Source organism: Lepisma saccharinum, chromosome 20, assembly GCF_977018435.1.
Source record: "Lepisma saccharinum chromosome 20, izLepSacc3.1, whole genome shotgun sequence".
NCBI classification, from domain to species: domain Eukaryota; kingdom Metazoa; phylum Arthropoda; class Insecta; order Zygentoma; family Lepismatidae; genus Lepisma; species Lepisma saccharinum.
The window spans coordinates 27,600,010-27,613,186 of NC_139248.1; the positions used below are offsets into that span (position 1 = coordinate 27,600,010).

Sequence of the window (13,177 nt, forward strand, 5' to 3'; positions counted from 1 at the left end):
GAAGGTGTTTCCGGCGAAACCGGAGCGCCCCCGTATGGACAGAAACATTCTCCATCGCATCGCGTTCACAGTGTGGCACACCGCTCTGCACCTCGAGAAGGAACAGGTTAGTGTGGTGACGTCCCTTAGTTCGTTTCCCTTAGGGCTCGGCTAGACCTTCGCTGCTGTATTTGAATTTTCATCTCTTTTCGAGATACCGCTATGAAATTCCAAAATTTGAAAAATGACTAGAATTTCTTCTGGAGCAGTGCTTCCCAAAGTGGGCCCCGTGGCTGGCTTACAAGGTCGTCGCGAGCTGTTCCAGTATTTTTACTGAAATGACACTTATTCCAAATATATGCTTATTTAGTTGTTGTTTCTGAATTCGAAATATGTGTTTATTTTTTAACTTCAGGCAAGCAACCTAACTAAGCGCTGCAATGTGTTAGATAGGCCGACATTCTGACTTTCGCGCCGCGGAAAATTCTTGAAACACTAAGCGCGCCGTGAAACTATAATATTTGGAAACACCTCGTCGGTCCAATGACATAACGACCTATCTCATTTTTTCCAACTTTTCAGGAGAAGCAAAAAACGTTTTCGCACACACTTTCGTAGATGTTTGTGAGAAAACTATTTACCCCATAACAAATTTTGTTTTGTCATTGTATTATGTTACTGCTGTAAAATAGTGTGGTTGAATGTTACATGTGTTGCGTTACGTGCTTGAAATTTCATAATTTCTTGACATTACGTCGGTATGTCAGATCAAAATAATTACTCACACAGAAATATCTTTGAGATACGCCATGCAAATTAGTATCAAGTTACAGCTTCATGATTTGAGAAATCTTCTTTTTTAGTCAAAATGTGAGCAAAACTATATAATATTTATGATTTTATTGTTCATGACGCTTTTTTTTTTCAAAGTGAATGGTTATTTTTATTTTGAAGTTCTTTAGAATTATATGCTTTAAGTACGTGTACAAATTACAAAACTCTTCACTACAAGTACAATTAAAAAGCTATACATGCAATTGCCTTAAAATTCAGAAAATCTTCCATCTGCATTCTGTGCAAGATGTAAGGATGGTTTCTTCGGGCTAGTTTTATGATGGGTGCAAGCTGAGAGGGGACAAATATCGCTCCAACTTTCCGTAACGATCTGGAGATTGCACTGTGCGCAGAGTCTCCCTCGTTTTGCCCATGATGAGGCTCAAAAAATCTGAGCACATTATTTTTTATATATTCTTTTAGCATTACATGCATAAGCGCAGCCACCACAATCCTATTCTTGTTTTGGCCAACACAACTGTCAGCATATAAGTGCCGTATTCTTCTTTTCTTGGTCCACTTTCATTAGATACTGGTAAAGACATGTTGCTATTTCACATGATCCACGCTTGCTAATTCCTTCATGCCACAAGAAACAATGACAATTTTTCATATTCAGTTCATAGACAGTGAAGTTGTAGTTAGCCAGACGTCTGTTGTAGAACACGGATGAGTGGTTCGACATAGGCAAGTGAATAACTTTTTGCAGATCAAAATCAGCAGAACAGGTCGCTGTAGTCTTACTTATTGCTTTCAATTCTCTCACTTACTTTTCTCTGCAACGTGCTGCTTAAATTTATCTTCTAGCTTCATTTTATCTTCATCAGATCCCGCATTGTACGTAATGCATAATCCACACTGATCTTTTTTGGGTTGATGAAATGCAAGATTCATACCCTTGAAAACATTTGTGTATGTTTGCAAAGATGCTTGACATGTTGTGTCAATCTCTTCCTTGTACATCTCATACATCTTCCTTACATTTAAATCAGAATGCAGATACTCCTTTGTTGAATATTTTCTACAATAGTGAGACTCCATTCGTGGAAAGCGATTTATGTGATCTTATACTATACTCAGTTTCCTATCGGCATTTTTTTTCAAATGTTTGTATCTTCCGCCTCGTTTTTCAGTTACTAATATGCCTGTTTCTTGAATGTTGTTCACTGTCGTACGTATAAATTGTTCGCTAATTCCAAGAGTATTCAAAAACATCTTCTTGCAAACCTTCAGCCTTGTTCCATCCAGGGAAAGATAGTAAAATTGTGTTTTTGTACGTCTCGATGCTTGTTTTGTGGTTTTTTGTCTCGTATCTTCTACATCAACGTGTCGTGCTACGTACTTCCTTTGACGTTGCAAGTTTCCAAGATCGAAAAATCGATTTAAAATAATTATTCGTGATTTCTCATTGTTCTTCAGTACATAACATTTTCTTCCTTTGTGGGTGCAACCTGTGCAGGGGTGTTTCAGCAATCTTCTTTCCTTAACAACCTTCCCTGTAGTTGAACTGAAGTATTCATAGCCTTCATTACGTAACTTCTTACTCAGATTTTTCTTCCCTCCTTTTCTAGAAGCTGTAGTAGAGCCTTCTTTTGGTGATCCGTAAGTTTCAGGATTTGTTGCAAAGTGGTCTATAGTGATGGCATTGCTATCACATATTAAATAATTGTTATCCTGCACTTTGTTTACCACACATTTTGGATTGTCAATAACGCCCTGTTTCTTGTGCAATGTACAGTCATTATCTTTAACGAAATTATCCCAGCAAAGCAGGATTTGATATCTGGAACACGAGGAGAAGACCTCATCCTTGCATCCTCTTGTTTCACAATGTTGCGATTTTCCTGGCAAATAATCTGGATCATCCGGGTCACTGACATCTTCAAGAAATTCACTTTCGGCATCAAAGTCACTCTCGTCCTGTTCTTGTGTAGGGGATAATACATCGTCCTTCTTCTTCAGCAAATAAGACAGAGGTACATCTTCGTCAGATGATACGGCAGATTCTTCATTCATTGTTTCTATGACAGTCCCTTTGTACCACTTCCTTTCTGGAGGCCAGTAAAATTTTACAAATATCCCTGCTTTGATGTTATTTTTCCTCTTTCCGATCACGTGTAGTTCTCTTGATGGAACAATATTTCTTGAGCCATCTTCCCAGAGCACTAAGACGTCCATCTTATTCCTAAGGTTGCTGATCTCAAAATGATCGGGACAAGTTGAAAGCTTTGAGAGTATTTTGACAACGTTGCATATTGCCTAACAGAGCTTACAAACAATGCTTAATATACAGCTTTGATCCTTCTTCGAAAAACCTTGCCGCTAATATTAAATTGTGCTATTTCCGACATCAACAAAAGGTATCGAACAATTCATTTTACGTCTTTCTTTCCTTATCCTTTGTTAGACCGTTTCGCTATTGTTAAGATTGTGACCGCTGATTTGTAAACACTGAAATGTACATTTCTGCATTGCTTTATTTTCCTCTTTGTGAGTGTATTGGCCCCGATTGTTGCATTTTTCTGCTGTAAGCAAAAAGAGATACGCCAACTTGCGAAACAGTTTAGGATTTACTTTATCGGACATAACGACGGAAGTCAAGATACGCCGCTATGTCATACCAAATTTTTTAACAAATTGAGATACGCAAAATTAAAAAATATTCATAACTTCCTTATTAATTGGATTTGAGTTACGCCGATTTGCCAGGTGATGCAGGTCACCGGTATGATCACAACGATGTTAATAACTCAATTTCAGAAAAAAAAAAGAAAAAGATACGTCGTTATGTCATTGGACCGACGACCTGTTCTAGAGCATTCACGCGAATATTCATGTGATTTGCTTTGGCTGTTGTCTAGATATTATCAATAGCTTAATAAACTTACGTAGTCACGATACTATTGAGAATATCTAAACAACAGCGTATGCAAACAATGTGAAGTTTCACGTTATTGCTCTAGAAGAAATTCTAAGCTGATGTAATTTTTCACATTTTGAAATTTCATTCCGGTTTTTGGAGACGTTATAGTTGGCAGGATTGTGCCAATTGACGTTCATTACTTTGCAGGTCTACAAGGGAATCCCCTCCTTTTATGGGGCCTCCCCGATGGCGCAGAGGTACCGTATTTGCCTTGTAATGAAGGGGTACCGAATTCGATACCCGGAGGAGGCACATAGTGGTCGGATCTCACTTTACACTTAAACTGTAGGTCCAGTCCCGATTAGCTTTACTGTGCACAAAGTCGACTTAAAACACCAAATCAATCAATCAATCAAACCTCCTTTGATGCTAGCGTTCTTTCCAAAGGTGTTTCTGAATTTCTGACCATCCTTTGAGAATCCTACTATACATTCTCTCGCTGTTTTATTGTATTGTTCATTAAGAAGAACTTGGAACTTACTTACTAGAACTTAAAAGTTATATTTGCACTCTCATATCTCTGGTAATCCTAAAACTATTTATTTATTATCTTAATAAGGCTACAGCTAAGTCATATAGTATTTCCGTTCAACAGCATTAATGCAAATAATGGCTTGGTGACCTACATGGTAAAAATAATACCTGAACGAAAAAATAACATTTCTAATAAAAGTGAAAAGAAGTTTGGTGAAAAACGAAGCGGAATTCCATTCGCCCGTATCAAATTTCAGATTTGCTCGAATTTTTAAAGAGAGAACTCGATAATTTCAGGATTGCTAGATCACGCAAGCGGAATAAACATAATTGTAAATTGATATCATGCAAAGGTAAAGTTGCTATTGAAATCCTGATTTGTTATGTGAAAGTATGAGTCGTACAGAAACTTATTTGTTGTGGTTTCTGTTAGAATCAAATGCTCTGATCCTATTAATTCAATGATAATGTAATAGTAATGCGAATTTTAAGTACTCTATTGACTTGGCTAACTTAATTCCTGTTGCTCCCTCTGGAGCATAGGGTATCCGTGAAACTTCTCCATCCAGTCCAGCTTCTTAATTCCATTCCATGTTTTCCCCACTTCAATTGCTTCTTCTTCAATTGACTTTTTCCACTTCTTCGGTTTCCCTGATGATTCGAATCTAATAACAATTTCTCGATTTTCGAAGACTATGTCCAAATCATTTCCACTTCCTTTTCTTTATCTGGATGTCATTATTGGTTGCTGATTTCCCATAGGTTTTCACTTGTTATGTCGCACCATTTTATCTTTATTACCCACCGTAGGAATCTGTTACTAAAAGTTTGAAGTCTGTGTGTAATATGCTGGGTCACTCTCCATGTCTCGCAGAAATAAAGCAAAACTCATTTAACACTTGTATTAAATTTGTGAATTTCTGGAGATACTTTATATTTCCATATTGTTTGTAGTTGTAAAATGGTTCCATTTGGACATCTTTATATGTACTCGATTACTGTTTTCCTATTAAGAATATTACTAATCTTGCGTTTTCTCATTTCCTTACAGCACAGCAGCGATGGACTAACCAAGAACCAGCCTCGTAGCAAACAGGTAAGTTCTGCACCAGTCTATTGATAACATTTGTGTTGAAAACTGACCAATCTTCCCCACAGCTTTTCTCTTATCCTGGAACGTATGCATCCTCGTTTAGCCTTGAAGTTCATTGGGTTGCCTCTGCGTCAAGGCGAAGTTCCTTTGCTGCGAAATTGAAAAGATTGATATGAATCACATAGAAGTGAGTGGAGTAATTGGTTAAAGCACAGGATTTGTAGTGAAAATCACAGGTATGTCATAGGTTTGATTCCCACCACCGGCAAAATAAATTTCACCTGAAGACGAGAAAAGTAGTTCCCTCTCAAAACGTAGTGCTAGACAATGGATAATATCCAATTAACACTGTATGCAGAACCATTGTCACTAACGTTCAGAGAATAACGAAAAAGTCTTTCCTGAAACTGGCCAAAGGTCCAAAGGGACTGGGACCTTAGTAAATCTAAATGTCCAAAGTTTTATGGCTCAACAGGACCTTTGGCAACTGTTAGGGCGATTTTTTTTCAAATTTTCCTCTCCATTGGAAAAACCGCTGTGATATTCCAAAATATGAAAAATTACATCAGCTTAGAATTGCTTCTAGAGCAATGACGTGAATTTTCGTATAGTTTTCTTTCACTGTTGTCTACATATTATCAATAGTTTCCCGATTACGTAAGTATTAAACTATTGATAATATCTAGATAATAGTGAAAGAAAACTACACGAACATTCACGTCAATGCTCTAGAAGGAATTCTAACTAATGTAATTTTTCATATTTTGGAATATCACAGCGGTTTTTCCAATGGAGAGGAGAATTTGAAAAAAATCGCCCTTACGGCTGCCAAAGGTCCACTCGAGCCTTAACATTGCATGATAATTTAGAACCTGTGGTAGAACCATTGACACTAACATCCATAGAGTAATGAGAAAGGCTGTCCTGAAACAGGTCAGAAACAGGCCAAAGCTCCAAAGAGACCTTAATGAATCTATATGTGCAAACGTTTAAGTTAGGTCCAGAAAGGCTAGCGACACTGCTTGCTAGAAATTTACAGTTTCCTACAATTGACTATTCTCATCGTAGATTCTGTCGTCGCCTTGTAATCAAGGGATCCCGGGTTCGATACCCGGTGGAGGCACGTGCTGTTTCGTATTTCACTTTAAACGTAGGTTCAGTCCCGATTAGACGTACTGTGCATAAAGTAGACGTAAAACACCAACTCAATCAATCAATCATCGTAGATTCTGATTCGCCCCTCCCTTCTCCCAAGCCAGTCGACATACAAAGCTCCATATGTGAGGTCAAATACCTTTTTAACAACGCGACCATGACTGTTAACATATATATATTGACTGAGGTCATACGAGTGACATTGTTCTGGATTTATAGATAATAACAACATTCTTTTGCTTGTGCTAGAGGAGGAATATACAAGGTTACAGTGGGAAGTAAGATGTCATAGATGCTGGACAGTATGTTCTAAAAAATTTATCTTAGTGTTTATTGCTGTGTTTTATTGTTCGGAGAACTGGCTATTGAAATGGGAATGTCTTTGATTCAAACGTGGACTTAATGCGGGATGTCCTTGGATGCGAACTAAAGTGATGTAACGTATCGAATAATGTTCATTTATCTCCGACTCAAACTTAAACTTAGTGGAGGATATTCTTGGATACGAAAATCGAACTTATAGAAATATAATGAGACGAGAATAATAACTGCGTTTGTGTTACCTTTTCACTACAAGTTTAATTTTGGGATATTCCATGTCAAAGTGACCTATGGATAATATTAGCAGTTCTTCCTTCCTACCTACAGCTTCAGATTTCAGCTTCCGGAAAGAATCTTAATTTTTAAAAGTTAATGCAATGCTGTATCTTCTATATTGTGAATGAACGATTTATAAATTGTCATTGGGATAAAAATTCCAGTATTATACATAATTAAGTTAGACGGTAGAAGGGAAGGTATGTTACATATGTTAGTTTATTTTAACTTTTTGATTCACTTTTGTTTTGTATTGTGTCCCACCCGTGACACAAGGCACAATTCATTTCTCCCTCAACTTCACTAAAATATTCAAAGGTAAATTACCTTCTCACTTTGTCCTAAATAATTTATTATTCATCATTTAAAAATTCACAGAAATTAAAATAAATTTCTTATCAAGTAAACAGGCAGTGTTTTATATATCCCGCCCGTGACACAAAATTTTTCACTTAACAGATATAGATCTGGTTAAGTATTCTAAGGGTGATTATGTTTAATCATAAGGGTTAAGTTTCATAATTCATTGCACGCAAACTGCAAGAAAAATGTTCCTTAAGTATTAGTCGAATAGTTACTTTAATGTCGGAAAATGTAGTCTGTGCGTCCCACCCATGACAATGTAATGCCCCTTTTCGAAGAATGGAACTCGGGCATCATTCTTATAACTATACAAGGGCGCTCGCAGGGAGGCGCCAGGGGGCAACATGCCCCCCTTGAGATTTCTGAATGGTGAAATTGTAGCGGTATTTTAACAACAAAAAATGTTTTTCCTGTGACTTTACACAGGAAGTTACAGCAACTATTATTATTTGAAATAAGGTTACAGTTAAGCTTACAGTCTATATTACACTGATTATCTTCCTATAAAGAAACCTTTTTGTTAGTATACAGTTATAGTCCACGCGTATACTTCGTTAACGTCGAAGAACTAAAAAAAGCCGCCGCCACAAACGTGGGTGGGGATAAATAGCGGGCGAGTTGTTTTCGTCCAATCACACTCAACCTTCAGCCAATAGGCGCAGCTGTCATTCTGCTCGTCTATTCCACGTGGAGTCTCAGTCACATGACTGCGGATACGTTGTTGCCGTACTTGCAACTTCAATGTGCAACCTAGTGCGCGGAGGGACAAGGTGGCGTAGAGTAGATGTGTGGCAACACTTTGCGTCGAATGTGATTGTTGCAGCTGATGGGGAAGCTCCGTGGACTTCAAAGCCAGCGGGTCGTTAACGTAGATAGCGCGTCGACTATACGCAATTTGTATATGGATATACAGAATATGGAAATTACAAATTATGTAATTTTAAGAAATATATAAATAGTAGTAGAGCAAAGTGACCAAAGTAGGACCCCCGTTTTGTTTTTCATCCCTGGTGTCATTATGGCATATTATTTCTTATTAGAAATTTAATAAAATGGGTTCTTTGATATGTTTGCTAACGTTTTCAGTAACGTAATCCACCTTAAAGCGCATGATGCTTTGCCAGTAAGCATTTCTGTAAAAAGGGACGAAAATTAACAACATAGAAAAAGTGGCCAAAGTCTGACCCCTCCTTTAACAAGTTCCAAAAATTTGAAAAGACGCAAAGAAATGTAAATATATGGTATGTACTAAATGAATTAAATTTATTCAGCTTGCATAAGGAATATAGATGTACAAAGGTAATATAATATAGACTACCAATATCCTAACTGCGTCAATCGCCCTTTCCATTTGTTGGACATCCCACCTTCTCCCACCTGCATTGCCTTACCCTTGAACATCTGAAACAATATGTAAAAGGACTTTACTAACGAGTAACGGCCCTTTGCTTCAATTACAATTGTATTGTTAGGCGTTCATTGAGGGGTCCTACTTAGGGCATTTTACTCGTGGAGTCTTATGTTTATACAATAAAACCACACGTATCTTCAAACAAACCATTACCATCATTTCAAAGTACAATACTTACTAGTGTCTAAATTGTAACAAGATTGCTACTTACCTTTCTCTTAATTAGCAAAATTCCCACTGTTGTGCACCGATGTACAAACTTTCATTCACACAAAAAAGTCATGACGGACTACACTACAGCACCTGATACTTGCGCGTTACTGCTGATACCTTCCCTACACAATCTTTTCGTTATTCTTGACGTGTTTCGCCCATTGCCATCATTTGGCAGCAGCTGCTTACGGAAACAGGAAGGGGGGGTCCGGCTTAGGGAGTGGGGGCCAGGTTTGGTTATTTTCCTCTAGTAATCGTTTCGTTTATTTATTTTAAGTGTTGAGCACAGTATGAAACCTAATACAGCACTCAAATACAAAAGTACAAAGTTACACGAATAAAATACATAAGCTGTAGAATAACATAACATAACAAGTTAGCATATTTACACTTCAAGTTATAGTTTTCAACGAGATCTATTATATCTCTGATACTAATAATTGTTTATTGTTATATAATATTGTGCAATTAACTGTGTATTGTTCTAATAATAATAATAATCATATTTATTGAAGTGATGATAACGATTAAACAACCACTATGTTATACAAAATTAAAAAATTGAATACATTATTATAAAATATAAGAGTGGATCCTTCAATCTTATACATCAACATAAATTCAAATTGTAGGTTTCAACAAGATCAGCTACTAAACCTCTTGCCTTGTTTAGGCATGTGAGAATTGAGATATACCTATGGGAATATCTGGGAATTTTATAAGCTATATTATTCAAAAAGTATTCACTGTCAACTTGGAAATTTAATATCTTCTCTACAAAATTTATCCTTTTCATTTTTCTTAAAAATGCGCGCATGCGTTCAGGAGACGCTTTGTATTAATGCGAACAGCACGCATTCAATAGTAACAATAATAATAAAAACAATAGCAACAATAATAGTAATAATACTAACAATAATAAAAGTTTCTGCGACCCTGCGCCCCCCCCCTGAGAAAAAAAATGGTGCGGGCTCCCTTGATTATATACAAACAAGCTCGTCAGGCTTCGTCTTTGATTTGTGACTATTGTCTATTAATTTTTGTTCCAAGTTGCGTGTGTGAAGGGAGAGAGAGAGAGGGGGGGGGAGATGAATTATAATTAAGAAGACGAGCACATTATCCTTGAATCTTCAACGAACCTGCATTAGCAAGTACTGACGAATGCTTCAGTGCTTTCGTCCTTCCCCCGGGAACACCAGCCACAAGTGTTCCTTCAAGTCTCGTGCATTTCATATTCCTCGTTTGTTGTTGCTTCCCCTCCCGCCTTTTAGCAATTAGACACGCCTGCTTTTCGTTACGAGCTTCCATTTGTCACAGTGGATCGCGCGTGTCGAGAAACACGTACGCGTTCGTGCGACGTCTGGGGTGAGGGGCGTATATTTCCTTGGAACTGTAAGTAGCGAGCGGAAATTACAAAAACAGAAAGATCTGTCGGCAGACTTCATGCTGCCTATGGAATTACTTTCGCACATATTATTTGTGTGTGTGAGCAGGAGTGTTCATCCCTCCTCCAAAGCCTATGACGCACTCCCCCAAAAAGGTAGACCATCCCCCCCCCTTTATGCCGAATTATTTACTCAAATTATTTTGGTCAGAGAAAATTTGCGGAACAATATAATACAGACATATCTAAGCAATCTATGTTTTTAGGTAGCCTACTTTAGGCTCACTTTCATGTTTGCTAACATAAAGCGTACAAAACTGCTCAGGCTCACTGCCATTGTTAGTGTACTGAACCTTATTCTTAGCAGTTTATCTGCTTGACTAACTTTCAGAGGCGTCTCCTGAACGCATGCGGTGCATGCTGCGCATGCGTCAATTGTGGAAAAGGACAGCTTGCTCTGCGACGACATTAATGATCATTTCTACATTCTAATTAGGGGTGGGGTTAATTTAAAACTGGTTATAAAAACTAATCTTTCAATTTTCATTTAGTTCATGGTGAAATAAATGAAAATCCCAGCACCTCGACCACGTGTCATTCTAAAGAATGATGGGATCTGAACCAGTGTTTGTGCAATTAATTGCTGGGTGATGTAAGATACTCATCATTCATCCTCTGATGAGAGCACTCGTCATTGGCATGACGAGTTAGCGCTTGGCAATGCGAAAGGTACAACTAAATTAAGGAACTAAACTGCAGAAAAGACAATGGTCACTCGTTGGGTTTTGTGAACCGTTGAACCTGAATCATGGCTGGGTGTTAGGATAATTACCCGTCTATCTGAAGAATTAGGCTGAATAGAATATACGAAGTCCTCTGTTGGCTTCTCAGTTTGTCGACCAGAGCGTCGTCTCACTTCTGACCCACTGCTCTCCTGACCACTTCTCCCTTCTCAACTCCAATCCAAAAGTCAGTCCCCTCTCAGCTTGTCTCACCTCTATATCACTAGGCCATCGAGCTCTTCCTCTATGCCGAATCGTGTTTTTTAATTGCCACTATGCAAACCGCTGACTCTATAACCAGAAGAAATTACCTGTTTCCTGAATGCTCAGGAGGTTTGCATGGCACAACACTGTGCATTGATAACATGCCTCAGAGGCTGAGACAACTAAGAAAAACAAGTGAATGCCCTGGTCAACGTGAAGCATTCAGAGAGACTTAATAAAATAAACATATAATCTTAGGGATTGATACGATATAGGAGAAGTATTTATTTTACACGAGAGCGCTGAACTAAGCTTATATTACATTTCTTGGATCTGAAGTGAAAGAAAGTAATAATTCTTTTCCCACAATTGACGCATGCGTCACTTCAGATCCAAGAAATGTAATATAATCTTAGTTGAGCGCTCTCGTGTAAAATAAATACTTCTCCTATGTGAAGAAATTAGAATGTAGAAATGCTCATGAATGTCGTCGCAGAGCAAGCTGTCCTTTTACCCACAATTGACGCATGCGCAGCATGCACCGCATGCGTTCAGGAGACGCCTCTGCTTACTTTGTATTAATGCGAACAGCACGGCCCCCTCCCCAACCAAACCGATTCTAAAGGCATAAGAGGTGGTGTTTCATTTCAACCCTATCGCCACAATCACCCATAGATAGGTAGAAAAACTGTACATAATAACCATAAGAAAAAAATCAATAAGTCAATCAAACGAAATGATCCCGCCATTTTTGTGTGAAGATATATTGAATTGGTATACAATTTTGTCCCCCTCAAAAATTCCCATGACACCAGTATGTCATGAAATCACCCTGTGGCACACCTGTGTGTCAGGCCAAAGTCCACCCGGACTGTGGGACTGACTTTACGGGCAGGACACTGTGATACATTATGCTTTTTTACTTTTTTTAGACCAAGAACGACTATCGTTGTTGTTTTGTCTTGCTACCATCCTCTCCGATGCCGTAGTGGTAACGTCGTCGCCTTGTAGGGTCCCGGGCTCGATACCCAGTTGAGACACATTGCACAGTGGTTCGGAAACCACTTTAAACTGTAGATCCAGTCCCGATTAGCATGTGAATAAAGTGGACTTAACACAAAAATTCTTGCTACCATCCCTACCGACTTGCCTTATCCAGCACATCAACCAATCTCCGTGGCGGAGTGGTTAGCACATGCGGCTTCGTCACCAGGGGTCCCGGATTCGAATCCAGGCCTGGGCATGGATATTGCTTGTGAGTGTTCCCTCATGAATTTCGTCATATTACTCATCCTCATCTTCGCGATTAGCCAAAAGTGGCTAAACCAAATCGATAAACAATGAACAGTTATCCAGCACATCCAGTACAGCGTATGGCTGTTCATTAAAGTTGATGATACGCACGTTTTTCATAATGCACATGCAAGTGAAACAAGTGTTAAGAACACTGACAACAATACTTATCTTCCATTTGAGAAAGGAAATCGGGCTTGCACTTTTATAGCAAGAAAAATGTGCCGATTTGTAATGGACGGCAGGGTCCTAAACGTTGAGTGTAAGACCTGTTATACGGAACGCAATCTACACTTTCTCTCGGGAATCTGTGGAGCAAGGCTGCGCGTAACCGCAGAGAAGGGTAGAAAGCAGCTGGTAGCTGCAGACGCGTTTTCTCCTTCATACAATCACTCCCCCCTCTCACGCGCTCATTGGTCAAGCTTTTTCGATCACTACTTGCTGTGAGGACTTGCTTTCGTCCGATTGCTCC

The 13,177-nt window shown here is 38.6% G+C and overlaps 1 protein-coding gene across 11 annotated transcripts in view; it reads left to right on the plus strand.

Moving 5' to 3' along the window:
- Positions 1 to 13,177, plus strand: part of by (focal adhesion protein tensin) — an 826,913-nt gene that overhangs the window by 527,264 nt on the left and 286,472 nt on the right. For all 11 annotated transcript variants that reach the window (XM_083142275.1, XM_083142279.1, XM_083142284.1 and 8 more), the window contains one exon: positions 5,262 to 5,306. In XM_083142275.1, coding sequence (XP_082998401.1) covers positions 5,262 to 5,306 — 45 coding nt within the window. The remainder of the gene's footprint in view (positions 1 to 5,261; positions 5,307 to 13,177) is intronic.